The 16,445-nt window shown below is 38.8% G+C and overlaps 1 protein-coding gene across 1 annotated transcript in view; it reads left to right on the top strand.

Annotated features, from left to right (window-relative positions):
• The window catches only part of FAXC (failed axon connections homolog, metaxin like GST domain containing), an 81,105-nt gene extending 65,039 nt beyond the window's left edge, over window positions 1-16,066 (top strand). Inside the window, exon 6 of the mRNA XM_044005144.1 lies at window positions 15,445-16,066. Within this exon, the coding sequence (XP_043861079.1) occupies window positions 15,445-15,734 (290 nt within the window). The 3' untranslated portion in view covers window positions 15,735-16,066. The remainder of the gene's footprint in view (window positions 1-15,444) is intronic.
• Window positions 16,067-16,445: the final 379 nt, after the last annotated feature.

Raw genomic sequence — 16,445 nt, 5'->3', positions numbered from 1 at the left:
TAACCCTGGAAGGTAGGTGCTATGATAAGCCTCATTTTATAGATGAAGACACTGAGGGAGATAGAAGTTAAATGACTTGCCTAGTGTTACACAGCTAGTAAGTGTCAAGTATCTGAAGACAGATTTGAACTCAAGTCCTCCTAACTCCAGGGCTGGTGCTCCACCTAGCTGCCCCATGTTCTTGTCCTTTTATATCCCATTCTTTCCATTAAATCTGGGCTTGTGGCACTTTGGGGACAAAGATTGCAGCCCTCTTGTAATGTCACCACAGTGGAGTAGTAGAAGAATATGGAATTCTGGCTCTGCCACTTTCTCTTGTGGGACTCAGGAAAATACATTTAACCTCTCTGGGCTTCAGTTTCTCATCTGTAAAATAAGGGGGCTGGACTAGATGACCTCTAAGATCCCTTCTAGCTCTACACCTATATTTCTGTAATCCTAGCAAAGTGAACCCATCCCTTTTCTGGACCTAGAAGGATAAAATAAAATTTGATTGATTTTTCTCAGACGCTAAATATTTCTCCCTCATTTTTTTCTTCCTTGTTGCTAGGCAACTGTGCCAATGAGAAATTAGAGGTAAAGGACAGGCATGAAAAGCTCACATTTTCCATGTCCATCAGCAATACCTATGATTCCCCGGAGGGAAGAGATCAGCGGAGATTAGAGAAGAATCCTATCCCTTTCACATTGAAAGCTGTTTTCCTGTACAGTTGTGCTGCCCTGGGAAAGTCCTAGAATTCTTTCATTTCACTCTGCCCTACATATTTCATACATGTTTTGTATTTATTTGTATACATATAATGCCCCCTGCAAAGAACGTGAACTCCTGGAAGACAAAAACTATTTTGTTTTTGTCTTGGTATCCTCAGTGAACAAAACAGTGCCCGGTAACTAGTAGGCCCTTTATTAATGCTTGTTGATTTGAACAAATCGAATTGACTTTACAGAATTGAGATAACAAACACACCCTGGGACCAATGAATATTTTATAAGTATCCTCACTGAGCTGCCTACATCATCTACCTTCCTTTTTGCCTGCTGAGTCTCATTGCTCAAGCTTCCTCCTGGTGGGAGTGGTTTTTACCAGACTTCTTTCTAGTATAGGTTTAAAATTATTTAAACCTCACTCCTACCCCACCCCATGTAGCACACACATATGGGCAATTCCTTCCACCAATAAGGCCAGAGTCATGGTACTATATACTTTAAAAGTGTTTACTATTGGGGCAGCTAGGTGGCTCAGTGGATAGAGCACCAGCCCTGGATTCAGGAGGACCTGAGTTCAAATCCGACCTCAGACACTTAACACTTATAGCTGTGTGACCCTGGGCACCCAATTGCCTCACCCAAAAAAAAAAAAAAAGTGTTTACTATTAATTGTAATCAGTCTCTCCAAAATTAAGATCAGGTACATTTCCTCCTTAGTGTTCTATGGGTGCTTCTGAGGGGTTGGAGGTATTTCTTCCCTGATGCCTTTGGTTTGAGTACCCATTGAGTACCACACTTAGCCACCAGTGAGTAGAGTACTAGTTACATTTGACCAATTAAAATCAACTAGATTATTTATTTATTTAAACATTATTTTTGCAGGGCAATGAGGGTTAAGTGACTTGCCCAGAGTCACACAGCTAATAAGTGTCAAGTGTCTGAGGCCAGATTTGAACTCAGGTCCTCCTGAATCTAGGGCCGGTGCTATATCTACTGCACCACCTAGCTGCCCCCCAAATCAATTAGTTTTTACAAAGAGATCTTTACTCTGAAATATAGCAAGAAGTTCAAATATGTCCTCTTTACCCCTTGGGGGCATACTCTTTACCATAGTACCATGATTTCAGGGGGAGAATGTTCATGTCCAAATACAGCATTTCTGCTGAATGAACCCATATCTTAGTTACAATAAATATGTCTGGGTCCCAAAGGCTATTCTTGGATCCTTGGGGCATTGATGCAAAACTTGGCCTGTGCTCCTAGACTTTGGGTGACCTTTTCATATTCACAAGCTCTCAGCTTCCAAATCTTTACCTAAAACAGAAGAACAAAAGCTAAGGCAAAGAAGAGAGGGAGGGAAAAACGTTTATTAAGCACCTACCAAACCAGATGTTTACATGGATTATTTGTGCCTGACCTGTGGTAGTACATTCCGAGCTCATATTGGTTTGATCAGCCACAGTTAGATACACTGTACTGAGATCCCAATATAGTGATGCCATTTTGGTCCTTTTTGAGCCTGAAGGACAACAACTAGCCAACCAAACACCTACCATGTGGTAGGCACTGTGCTAAGTGCATTACAAATATTATCTTATTTGATCCTCACAACCACCCTGTGAGATAGGGGCTGGACCAAGGTATCTATTCTCAGGCTATGTGTCTGCTTTGAATGGGGAGAACCTGAGGCTTCTCATTTAGAATTCTCTTTTCTTTTTTTAAAAAATGAAAGTATTTTATTATTTTTCAGGTCCATGTAGAGATAGCTTTCGGCATTTGTTTACATAAGATTTCCAATTTCAAATTTTTCTCCTTCCTTCCCCTCCCTCCCCCCGCTCCCCCAGACAGCAGGCAATCTGATATATGTTTTATACACACACACACACATATATATATACACACACACATCTACATATACATAACAACATTAAACATATTTCTGCATCAGTCATGCTATAAGAGAAGAATCAGAGCAATAAGGAAAAACCTCAAAATAGAAAAACAACAGCACCAAAGACAAAAGAAATAGTATGGTTCAATCAGCATCCATATTCAATAGTTCTTTTTTTTTCTTTCTGGATTTGGAGAGCCTTTTCCATCATGAGTCCCCTGGAACTCGCTTGTACCATTGTATTGGTGAGAAGAATCCAGTCTATCACAGTTGATCAACACATAATGTTGATGATACTGTGTACAATATTCTTCTGGTTCTGCTCATCTCACTCATCATTAGTTCATGCAAGTCCTTCCAGGTTTCTCTGAACTTCTCCTGCTCATCGTTTCTTGCAGCACAATAGAAGAATTCTATTTTCTCTTATTGGAATGCTGCCATATTGGAGCAAGTAAAAACCAAGAGAATGGATGAGGTCGACTAGTGCCTTAAGAATGTATTGTTTTACCTATGTAGCTATAGCCAGAGAGGGTCCTATTCACCACCTGGTTAGCAGAAGAGCACCAGTTAAAGAATGTCTCCAAATGCCTTCAAGGCATTTCCATTATATATCATTACAACTCTCTCAGAATCAGGTTTCTCAAACTCTTCTCTGTGCATGCTCTTAAGGACTCTGTTCATTGGCCAATTTCTTGCTACCTGATAATAAAAATAATAATGATATACATATATTTTGGCTAAAAAAATCAGTGTTTGTTTCCTGAATGACTGTATTAAAGATTTTAGTCTCATATAGTAGTTTGGGAGATACATACATTTTGTATTTCATCAGTTTTGAAGACATGACCTCATGTCATAGCCATAGTTTAATGGAAGGACCTCTAGATTTGGTGTTGGAGGACCTGGCAGGTTTAAGTCCTGGCTCTCTTAACTTATCATCTTGATTTCCTTTGGAAAGTCATGTTACTTCTCTAGGCCTCAGTTTCCTCATTTGTAAAATAATGTCTAAAATCCTTTCCTGCTCTAGATGCTATGACCTTGAAATACTTGGTGAATTTTCTTCTAATCAAATCTTTAAAAGGTATTGGACATTCCCTCCTCCCCCCTCACATATCAACCAAGGGTGTGTTTTTTTAGCTTCTAAATCACTACTTTCCATATAAACTGAATCACCACTATCCCATATACTTAAACACATACAGTGTATAGACTTTGAAATCAACTATTACCTAGTTCATAGTATTTGCTTGTCCATTATCTCCCTATTTTAAGCACTATGATAAATTACCTAGGAAGACTGGAACTTTGTCTTTAAAGACAAACTTCATGACTGTATTTATATATAATTTAATGGTTATAAAATCAGATTGCTTGAAACCCTTCTTTGAAAATGGAAGCACTCAGGGGCAGCTAGCTAGTGCAGTGGATAGAGCACCGGCCCTGGAGTCAGGAGTGCTTGAGTTCAAATCTGGCCTCAGACACTTAACACTTACTAGCTGTGTGACCCTGGGCAAGTCACTTAACCCCAATTGCCTCACTAAAAAAAAAACAAAAACAGAAAACAGAAAATGGAAGCACTCTTTTTAGTGTGACAATTTATTCAAGGTTTTTATTCTGCTTACTACTTGAAAGGATTTGAGGCAGCTAGTTGTTTAGTCTTTTTTTTTTTTTCCAGTTGTGTCAGACTCTTCACAACCTCATTTGAGTCTTAGCAAAGATACTAGAGTGGTTTGTCATTTTCTTCTCCAGCTTATTTTACAGATAAGGAAACCGAGGCAAACAGGCTTATATGACTTGCCCAGGGTCACACAGCTAGTCTGAGGCCAGATTTAAATGCAGGAAGATGAGTCTTCCTGACTCCAGGCCCTCTAATCTAATCACTACATCACTGGCAGCTAACATTCATTCTTATGTCCCTCATTGACTTTGACTTCCTATGTTTTTGGATAACTTAATGCTAACTCATTATCTTTCCCCACAAACCCTACCCCTTTCCAAACTTGCCTGTTACTGTAAAGGGGTATCACCATTCTCCCAGTCCCCTAGGCTACTTGAGTCCTTACTCTCTCATTCCCCATAACCAATCTGTTGTCAAAATCTGTCGATTTTACCTGTGTAACATCTCTTGAATATGTTCCTTTCTCTCCTCTGACCATGCTACCACTCTGTTGCAGGTCTCACACTTGGATTATTTCAATAGTCTAGTGGTTGGTCTGCCTGCCACTGATTTCTCCCCACTCTAGTTCATCCTCCACTAAGCTAACAAAGAGATTTTCCTAAAGCATGGGTTCAGCTGTGTTACCCCTGTTCTCAATAACCTCCAGTGGCTCCCTGTCACCCTTAGGATCAAATGTAAAACCCTTCATAACCACTTTTCCTCTCACCCCCTCACCTTGCTATTCCTCAAGACACTCCATATCCCAACTCGGAGCATTTTTCCTGGCTATACATCCCCCATACCTGGAATTCTCTCCATTATTACCTCCATCTTCTGGCTTCCTTGATTTCTTTCCAGTTCCAACAAAAATCCCATCTTCTCCAGGAAGCTTCCACAATCTCTCTTAATTCTAGTATCTTTCCACTGTAGTTTATTTACTAGCTATTCTGTTTTTTTTTTTTGTAGGGCAATGAGGGTTAAGTGACTTGCCCAAGGTCACACAGCTAGTAAGTGTCAAGTGTCTGAGGCTGGATTTGAACTCAGTTCCTCCTGAATCCAAGGCCAGTGCTTTATCCACTGCGCCACCTAGCTGCCCCAACTAGCTATTCTGTATATAATTGGTTTGTAAATAGTTGTTTACATGTTGTTGTCTCCTCCATTAGACTGTGAACCTCTTTAAGACAGGGATTATTTTTTGCCATTGCATTCTCAGGGCTTAGTTACAGTGCTTGCAACATAGGCACGTAATAAATGTTAATGACTGACCAACTCCAATTTTTGTGCCTGGTTCATAGAGCATAAGTTTAAGCTTTATTTTTACCAAAAAATAGAGCTGAAGTCCATTATGTATGTTAATGAAGCTGAGCATACTTTTTCTGGAAAACTTTTGGGGTCATTAAAATGATCTTCTAATTTTTTTCTAAAGACAATCCAGTACCTCCTGTTCAATTCTAAATCCAATTCATTGTCCATTTGCAATGTCTCTTCAAAAGGTTGTCCATTCAGTTCTCTATCATAGCCTAGATAATAGTCATTCTTTATCCAATTAATTTTTCTTGTGTGGACTGTTAGACCAAACTCTTTTGAGAGGCTTTAAAATTTTGGGGGGGGGCAGGGCAATGAAGGTTAAGTGACTTGCCCAGGGTCACACAGCTAGGAAGTGTAGAGTGTTTGAGGCTGGATTTGAACTCAGGTCCTCCTGAATCCAGGGCTAGTGCCCTATCCACTGTGCCACTTAGCTACCCCCAGAGGCTTTTTTTTCCAGTCTGCAATCTGACTCCTTGTCTCCTTATTTAACTGAAAGTACTTCATCCAAAGTTAATATTAGCAAGATTGTTAGTCATTCAAAATCTCTCTGTATTTATAAGTAGGAATGTGATGTTTATCTCTGAAGTGAAAGCCAATAAATAGTAGGAGCTGGGGCAACAGAATGATAATAATCCCTACACAAAATCAATCTCATTAGGTCACCCTTTGTGTTTGCCTTCTTAAAGTTCTTGGGTAGTTTTAATCAACTACAAATTTAGTTTAATAGAAAATGAGAAAACAAGCATTTAAAAGGAATTTATTCAAGTTGAAGTTAATGATATTATATACTGTAATGATTAGAATGACACCACCTGCTGGAGACTTACTGTAGAAAAGCTCCACCATGAGGTGAAGGCCTCTGAGGGCAAGTCATGTGGTCAAGGTCCTTAGCGTCAGGAAGTGACGTTTGCTCGTGGGTACTGTCTATCAAGGCTACCAGCCAATCAACTTGAGGAGCCTCTCATTTCTCTGGGGGGGACATGAAGTAGGAAGCAGATGCTGGCGGAGGGGTTCTCTCTCTTTTGGTTCCTGACCTTGCCATGGTGGGTTGGATGATAGGGTCTCTTAGAAATAGTTAGAGTTTTACCTTTCTCTCTGATCCTAATGCTCTTTAATAAATACTTAAACACTTAAATACTCTTGCTAAAGCTTATAATTTATTGGTGACCACTCATTACATTTTAGATAGTTTAGCTAGAATTTTAGCCCCTTACAATACACATAGCACTTAATAAATGCTTGATGACTTGATTTGATTAGACAAAGAGATGAAGTATTTCCCTTTTCCCCTCACATCCTGGGACAAATGAACAATAGTTTCTTTAAGAGAGGGTAAACCATTTCCTGGGGACTGCAAAAATTCAAGTCCCAGTGAACCAAAAGAAGAAAATTTTATTTCTTTTAAAATAGCATTTCTTCATGGTACTTATACACAGAATCTCTTGTATTATAGTGTGAAAGTTTAAACATTTAAAAATTGAACTGGGATTTTTTTGGATCATACACTTTGAAACTGGTAGAGAAGGGGCAGCTAGGTGGCCTAGTGGATACAGCACCGGCCCTGGAGTCAGGAGTACCTGAGTTCAAATCCAGCCTCAGACACTTAACACTTACTAGCTGTGTGACCCTGGGCAAGTCACTTAACCCCAATTGCCTCACTAAAAAAAAAAAAGTAGTAACCAAACTTTTGGGACAGCTAGGTGGCCTTGGAGTCAGGAGTACCTGAGTTCAAATCCAGCCTCAGACACTTAACACTAGCTGTGTGACCCTGGGCAAGTCACTTAACCCCAATTGCCTCACTTAAAAAAAAAATTGAAACTGGTAGAGAACTGAGATCATCTCATTTAGACTAATCCTTTTATTTTGCAAATGAAAAAACTGAAGCCTAGAAAGGGACAGCATGGTAATAAAAAGCTCAATGAATTTGGAGTGAGAGAATATAGTTCAAATTCACTTATTTCCTGTGTGACCCAGGGCAAGTCACTTAACCTGTCTGAGCCTGTTTCCTCATCTATAAAATGAAGGGATGGGACTAGATGGCTCTTATGAGGGAAAATGACTTGCCTAAAGTCACACATGTGGTAAAAGTCAAAGGGAGAATTTGGAGCCAGTTTTCTTGATTCAATACTACTTCTCTTTCCACTCCACAGTGATCTCTTTCTGAGATAAAGCCAATCACTCCCTAATATCCAGGATATTGAGAAGGAAGTATCAAATTCATTATGTTTGTGTACACTTCTATTCTAAAGGCCTAACAAACGCCTTTAGTCATACATTATCTTATGAAAACATTTGATTAATAGTCCTGATCTGACTGATGGTTGTAAAATTCAGATTTTTTTTTTTAATGAAGTATCAAGAGCTTTCATTTACTAAGGGCCTATAATCTAGGAAGTACATTTTAAAGAAAAAGCACTTAGCACAGTGACTGGCACATAGTAGTTGTTATGTAAATGATTATGCCCTTCCTTTCCTCTTCCCCTAATAAGTGCTTGTTGTCTGAACAGATTGCTAACTAGTCCAAGTTTTACCCCACACATCACTGATTTGATTTCATCAGCCAAAAAATTGTGTTTGGACCTGGGAAGCAGCAAAAGTTAATAGGAAAATACATAATTCAAGACAACTTTTTAGAACTATTGGATTTTTTTTTTTTTTAGTGAGGCAATTGGGGTTAAGTGACTTGCCCAGGGTCACACAGCTAGTAAGTGTCAAGTGTCTGAGGCCGGATTTGAACTCAGGTACTCCTGACTCCAGGGCCGGTGCTCTATCCACTGTGCCACCTAGCTGCCCCTAGAACTATTGGATTTTAATACTTGAGAAGTCCTTAGAAATTCTATCTAGATAAAAATGGCTTTCTGAGGCCACAGAGCAAGTTTTCTTTATTGTAACCTTTGCAATATAATTTATTAAAAATGAAATAATTTAGCATGAACAAATTCATTAACATATGATGTATCATTCTTTAAAGATGTCATGATCAAAATCGATGAAGAAAACTCAGAAATTCAATTTATTAAAATAGTTAAAATAATGGTCATTTGGATTCAGTTTGATATTAGAGAGCATTTTATCAACAGCAATGAGATAAAATGAGAGAAGTAGGGTGGGATAGTGGTTCTGAGAGTTGGTCTCAGAAAGGAAAGACATGGATTTAAACCCTAGTTAGGAGTCCATTCCAACAACAAACATTTATTGAGCACTTACTGTGTACCAGGCACAGTGCTAAATGCCGGAGATAGAGATACAGACAAAAAGACAGTACTTGCCCTCTGACATATTGCCCGTGTGACCTGGGCAGTTCTCTAAGACTGAGCTAAAGAGGATGTACTGAGGAAGTCCTTCATTTTCTCCTCACTTAGGGGTGTTCCCTAAACCAATGAAATCACTGGTTCAGTTTTTTTTTTTAAAGGAATGGGGGGCAGCTAGGTGGCGTAGTGGATAGAGCACCAACCCTGGATTCAGGAGGACCTGAGTTCAAATCCATCCTCAGACACTTGACACTTACTAGCTGTGTGTGACCCTGGGCACCTAGCTGCTCTACTGTTTGGCTTTTAAAGCCCTTCTTAACCTGACCCCTTTCTGACTTTCTGGTCTTCCTTCACTGTATTCCCCTGCACACACTCTAGCATCCACCTACACCAGCCTTCTTGTTTACACATTTACAACACTCATCATCCTATACATTTGTACTGTTTGTCTCCTGTGCCTAGAATGCTGCCCCTTCTCACTTGCAACTCCTAGCTTCCCTCTTGTTCTAAGATTCAGGTAAAATCGTATCTTCTCCTTTCTGCTATCTCTCCCCACCTTCCCCCCAATCCCTTCTCTCTAAGATCACCTTTCACATGCACTATATATCTCTTTTCTGTTCATAGTTATATTGTCTCCTCTCTCAAGATGTCTCCCTTTGAGAGAAGAGACCATGTTTTTGTCTTTTTCTGTATCCCCAACACTTAGCATAGAGTCTAGAACATGTGAAGTGATTAATAAAATAATAAATACTTATTCACTGACTCAGGCACAAATATTTGTCTCAAAGTTTTCTTCTAGGAAAGACACTTTTTTTTTTTTGGTGAGGCAATTGGAGTTAAGTGACTTGCCCAGGGTCACACAGCTAGTAAGTGTCAAGTATCTGAGGCTGGATTTGAACTCAGGTCCTCCTGACTCCAGGGCCGGTGCTCTACCCACTGTGCCACCTAGCTGTCCCTGGAAAGACACATTTAAGGCAAGATGTTCTAGATTTGAAATTTTCTCCATGGTTGGACTTGCCAGCACAAAATTCTTATATGTACATAGAAGTACAAATAATTTTTCTCCTTGCCCTTGTAAGGGCCAAATTTAGTATGGGGAGAGTTAATTGGGCGGCTCGCCATAATATTGGGGTTCAGAAAATAATGAGAGACCTTTAGGTCCAAAGTTTCCTCCCTTCCAAACTGCCTTTTTAGTTATTGCTCCCAGTCTAATAAGAAAGGAGATTAACAGCCTCTTTTCCACAAACAAACCAGTTTTTTTTTTTAATGGGAACAAAATTTACAACACAGGTGAAATTAATAAAGCCAGGGACAATGAGAAAGGGAATAGGGGAAAAAATATGACCTGTTTCTCAGATGATTAGAATCTAACAAAGACTGACTCAAATCTCAAACTTGCTTCCAGCTCAGCTAGCCCAAAGACTTGGTCTTGCTTCCACAACACAAACTCACCACCACCTGAAATCCCTAGTTCCAATGAGAATCAGCTGTGCAGTCTCTCCTGCTTGGGTCCGAAGGTCAACCACCACCCAGCTCCTCTCTCTCTATTCCTCCCGGAGTTCTCTCTTCCCCCTTCCTGCCTCTCCCACAGGAAGGGGAGGTTCTTAGCCATGCTGAGTCTCCAATTGGTTCAACATACCCCCTGGGCTATCCCCATTTTAATTTGGGCAGGCCCATGTGGGCATAGGGGAACTACTAGGGGAGCCTTAGATATTTAGTTTGATACTTTGACTCAATAAATGTTCTTTTCTATAATCTCTTCAAGTACACACCCATCTTCTCTTAGGCTTTTCAAGATTATATCTTTTCAGTCTGACCATAATGAAGCAAAGATGTGGTCATGGAAACCTCAAATCACAATTAATTCCTTACACCCTCCTACCATCACAAAAAATACTCTAATATAATAAAGGATGCACATATTTCTGTTAATATTTAAATGAAACAATTTTTCATATTTGTTACTATCACTTTATAATTACTTTTGGTTACAATGACTTTACTTTTGGAAACACCATTTAAGGAGCTCTGCACGTCCAAGATTTATGTAATTTTGGTTAACTGGCATGCTTGGAAGAAAACTGTTAATAATAATAATAATAATAATAATAATAATGACAACAATAATGATAGCCAATATTTCTATATTACTTTAAGGTGTGCAAAGCACTGTTCATGTCATATCATTTGTTCCTCACAACAACTCCCAGAGATAACTGCTATCATTATTCCCTTTTTATTGGTACAGAAACTGAGGTTGAGAAAGGTTAAGTGACTTGTCTAGGGTACTGTGTCTGATAAGAGACAGTATGGTGTAGTGGGAAAAGCCCTGCATTAGGAATCTAAGGACCCATGTTTGATTCTTATTTTTGTTACTCACTTATTGTGTGACCTTGACTAAGTCTCTTAGTATTTTAGAGCCTCAGTTTCTTTTTCTGTAAAATGAGGGGGTAGCACTAGGTTATCACTAAGGTTATGTTTAGCTGTAAATCCTATGAAAATTCAATTTATTGAAGGTTAACTAAAAAGCCTTTTTTTGTTTCAACCCTTTGAGACATTTAAAAAATTAAATATTTAAAAATATTTCTAAAATTATAAAAAGGAAGTTATATATAGATAATGAATACAGAAATGGAGAACAGAGAGCCTACAGAAGGAAAAACTAAAATATAAGCTGTTATGAACATAGTGCCCATAGAAATTTGTTTCAAAGTATAATCAGCTATAAATATATTGTTAATTTCATTGGTCTTTAAATGAATAATACATTATAATAAAAATACATTAGTTCGCTTTCCTGCTTTTGTAAGTAGATGATATTGAGCGTCTTTGGTTTGTCTTTGGATGAGTCAGGACTTTACGGTGCCTCAGGGTTGTTAGTGTAGAGGATAAAGGCAACTGGATTGGATGTGTATTGACTTTTGGAAGTAGCCTTGAAGGTTATTTGTTTTTCTTTTTAAATCATTTGTCTTTTTTTCCTCCTAAAAGTTGAAAGCCATAAATGTTCTGTTTACCTGAGGTTTTTAGTTTGGTGAATTCTATATGGCCAAGGCATATTTTAACCAATAGGTAGGATAAATGTATTTTAAAATCTCTTTCTCCCACAGCATCCAAGTGTTTTATGTTGCATGTGTGTAACTTTTTTATAAAGATACAAAAAAATATTAGGCATGAAGTTCTACACCAGAAAATTATATATGTATATATTCACGTACAAGTATGCATAACACATGCACATGTACATTACATATACATATGTAAATATACACATATTTGTGTGTTTGGCCCTTGTTGCTAGTGTAGTTTTAAGCTTTTGTGGCTTAAAATTGCCCTGTAGTAATTTGAAACTGTTTTGAGTCAAGACTTTTGAGGACACCTTGTATATGTTGTTATAAGCAATATTGCCATCTGGTGGAACAAAAGCACAATGTTCTCTATCTTTCAGCTTATAAAATCTGATATTACTAGATGTTATCTTTTTAATCAATTGACTACCTACTTCTTTTTGGTGTGTTTAATACATATTGTACTCTCATTTCCCCAATATAATTTCCTCACAAAGAACTCTTTCTTATTTTAAAAAAATAACATAAAACGGACTTATAGAATAACCACAACTCTCAGGATGTACGACATTTCACATATGCAATCCTTTACCCTATCCCTCTTCCAAGAGGAGACAAATAGGTTTCATTCTCTGTTGTCTGGGACCAAGAACGTTGATTGTAAGTACTCTGAATTCAGCTGCCTTTTAATGTTCATAGGAGCAGAGAATAATTGATGTAGAATGGGAAAGGGGACCTTAGAGGTCTTGTAATCCAGTCCCTTGACTTTATAGATGAGGAAATGGAGGCCCTGGGAGATTCACTGACTTGCCCAAGGTCAGTCTGGTAGTAAATATCCGAAGTGGTTTTCATTTGCATTATTATGCTCTTTGTTATGTGTGTGTGTGTGAATATATAATCCTTTTTTTCCTGCTTTTTGCTCTGTATTACTTTATACAAATCTTCCCATGTTTCCCTGAATTCCCTATATTTGCCACTTCTTATGATACAGTAATATTCCATTTTATAATTATATGCTATGCTCATCATTTCTTGATCAATGGGAACTCCCTTAATTTACAGGTGTTTTGCTATCACAAGATGACTGTTATGAATATTTTGGTATAGATCAAAGCTTCTTAACCCCATATGGGGTCACTTAACTAAGTGTGGGGGTTGTGAAAAATTTGTCAGTAAATGTTTGATTTGTGTACCTATTTTATATACCTATAGACCCGGGGTTGCATAAATATTTCTCAGGTGAAAAGGGGTCACAAGTGGAAAAACTTTAAGAAGCCCTGGTATAGATGAGACTTTTCTGTCATTGACTTCCTTGGTGTCCCTGCCTAGGAATGGAACAACAAAGATAAAAGGGGAAAAATAATTCAATGCCTCTTTGATTACAATTGGCTTTCTAGAATGTCAGATCAATTCATAGTTCGGTGACACATTGTTTAAGAGTGTTGGACTTAGGGTCAAGAAGACCTGAGTTAAAATCCTACCTCAGAGACTTACTAGTTGTGTGACCCTGGACAAATCACTTAACCTTTCTCAACTTGTTTCTGTACCAGTGAAAAGGGGATAATAATAGCATATAATAGGATAACAATCTCTTGGAGTTGTGAAGATCAGATGATATGACATATACAGTGCTCTGCACAGCTTCATGGAATATAGAAATGCTAGCTATCATTATTATTGTCTTTATTATTATTATTTATAGTTCTCTCCAAGAGTGCACTAGGGTGATTGCCTTCCTATAACCTGCCTATAACATTGACTGCTTCTGGGTTTTTATCGTTGTTGCCAATATTATGGGTGTGGAGAGAAACTTCAGAGTTGTTTTAATTTGAATTTCTTTTACTATTTATAAATTGGAGCACTTAAAAAAATACAGTGTTGATAACCTGTGTGTTTTTTTTCCTGAAAACTATTTGTTTCCTAAACCTTGCCTGCTTTTCTTTTGACTATCTGTTTTTTTTCTTAGCACAAAATTAGAAGTAGTTTCCTTTGACTCATATTTCTAAAAGACTAAATTTAGGGAAGATACTGATTCTAGTGACTCAATAACAATCTATAATTGGATGTAGTTTCAGAAAATTCATTATTGGTCATATAGCTATAAAAGTCAATACCCAGTTATTTGCTTTGTGGATTATTTTTGCTCAAGTTGTTAATTTAGAATGGCATTTTCCTACCAACTAGCATGTTTCTGGGATGTCTTTAGACAATTCTGTTTATATTCCCTAAGGACTTAAATATATTTTCATGGATGTGTGCTCTCATCAATGTTAGTCCTCCCTCTAGTGGTGGAGATCATGAACCATTCATGTGTTATCCTTTATGACGCTTGTCCAAGGCATCTCATAAATCCTCACAGAGAACACGTTCAAATAAGAACCCAAGCAAGATATAGTCTTGATTGCCTCCTCCCAGAGTCATAAAATGTATTAGAAATGCACACAAATAGGCATTTATCTACTGCTTTGCTATCACATCTGCTATCACATATCTATCAAATATCTGTTCTATATCTCAGGATCATAGATGGGGTCATAGGGCCTCAGAAATCATATAGTCCAAACCTCTTATTTTATAGATGAGAAAGCTGAGGTCCAGAGAAGTTGTGACTTGCCTAAGGTCACACAGGGAGTAAATATTAGAAGCAGGATTTGAACCCAGGTTTTCTGGCTCTAGATCCAGGGTTTTTCCCAGTATACCTTCCTGCTCCCAGTTTATCTCTGACAACATGCAAGATTAAGATCTATAGGCTTCATTATATGTCAATACATGTTTTGTTTTGCCTGGACCTGTGATTTCATAATTGTAGGGAATTCTTGTGTGGACACTCCCTTCACTGTAATCAATAGTGTAGGGGAATGGCTATCTAGATTATAAAGTTAGAGCTAAAAGATACTTTATTAGTCATTGACTCCATCCCCTTCATTTTATAAATGAGGAAACTGAGGCTGAGAGGGCTTTATATGACTTGCCTAGGGTCACACTGCTAGTAAATGCCAGATGTAGAATCTGAACCTAGGGCTTCTTATGTTGTTTTTTTGTCCTTCATTCTCAAAGTTTATGCCTTGACTTGCAGTGAGTTGGATTTAAGTGAGGCAGGGCTGTGCAAAGTCACCAGCCTCACTCTCTCCTCCAGAGCTATTTGGCTCCAGTGGCAAGAGAGAGATCAGAACGACTGGAGATGGCCCTAGGTCTTAATTCTAAGTTCAACACTCCATCTGTTTACCATGCTGCATCTCTGTGGGGCTGGCTTGTGGCCACACAGCCGATATGTATCAGAGGCAGGATGTCACCCTGGGTCCACATAATTCTAAGGTGGACTTTTATTTGGTATGTATGCTGCAGATCTATATGTCTATCTGTATCTATCTATCTATCTGTCTGTCTGTCTCTGGCTATCTATCTTTTAGTTCATTCTATACATCCTTTTCTCCATATGGATTGTGACAAGTGTTTGCAAATGTCTATCTATTATAGGGTCTGCTAACTCCAATGTCCTCTGGAGCAGTAGGCACAGGAAGGTCGACAGCCTTGAGAACTAACCCTTGTCTTCTTCAATTTCAGGAGAACTGATTAACCTTGCCATGTACTGTGAAAGAATAAGGAGGAAATTCTGGCCAGAATGGCACCACGATGATGACAATACCATCTATGAGTCTGAGGAGAGCAGCGAAGGCAGCAAGACGCACACCCCCCTGCCGGATTTCAGCTTTTATTCAAGGACAGAAACCTTTGATGATGAAGGGGCAGAGAACAGTATATCCCGGACGCCCGACACAGACTTCACTGGACACTCCCTCTTTGATTCTGATGTGGACATGGATGACTATACAGACCACGAACAATGCAAATGATGCCCAGGCACGCTGGCCCTCCTTTCTCCGAGCTGTCACCTCTTGGGGTCAGTCCAGTGTTCCCAGGTAGAGCACCATACCCTCCAGGGAGGGAGAGCTCCTGGGATGTGGTCCATACAGTGTTAACTGGACTAGGTCAGACGCCTTATTTCTTTTTGTAACAAAAGACCAAGACAACAAAGACAAAACCCAGAAATAGCAGAGAACAAAGCTGTTCAGACCATTTAGAACACAAACAGCCAACAAAGTCAGCATGGTTCTTGAAATTCATTTTTGTTTTCATGAGAAAACTAATCTCTCAGTTTGGGTGGAGCCCTGGTGCAGGGAGAACAGAGTGGGGTGGGGAGAGGGGGAAAGGGGGTGGGTGCCTATAGGGAAGTACACATGATGAGCCTCTTTAAAAAAGAGGTCAAAGGCTTATTTGAAAGAGGAGTCTTTGAAATTCCTATATCTGTTTATATTGGAAATGGTTGTAAGATGTCAAAATGGAAGAATGTAGGTTTTTTTCCCCCCTTGGTGGCTGCTTGTTCTGTGTGTATGTGAATTATATGTTCCTAGAGGCAGCATAAATCAAATCAACAAATATTTATTGAGCTCCTACTATGTGCCAAGCACTGTGCTAGGTGCTAATCAGGAATATGCTTTTTTCTAAGCTCTGCCAGTGACTCGCTGTGTGACCTTGGACAAGTCACTTAACTTTTGTGTGCCTCA

Source organism: Dromiciops gliroides, chromosome 4 (genome assembly GCF_019393635.1).
Source record: "Dromiciops gliroides isolate mDroGli1 chromosome 4, mDroGli1.pri, whole genome shotgun sequence".
NCBI lineage: Eukaryota > Metazoa > Chordata > Mammalia > Microbiotheria > Microbiotheriidae > Dromiciops > Dromiciops gliroides.
The sequence above is the reverse complement of the archived record's forward strand: the minus strand, read 5'-3'. Positions and strand labels throughout refer to the sequence as shown.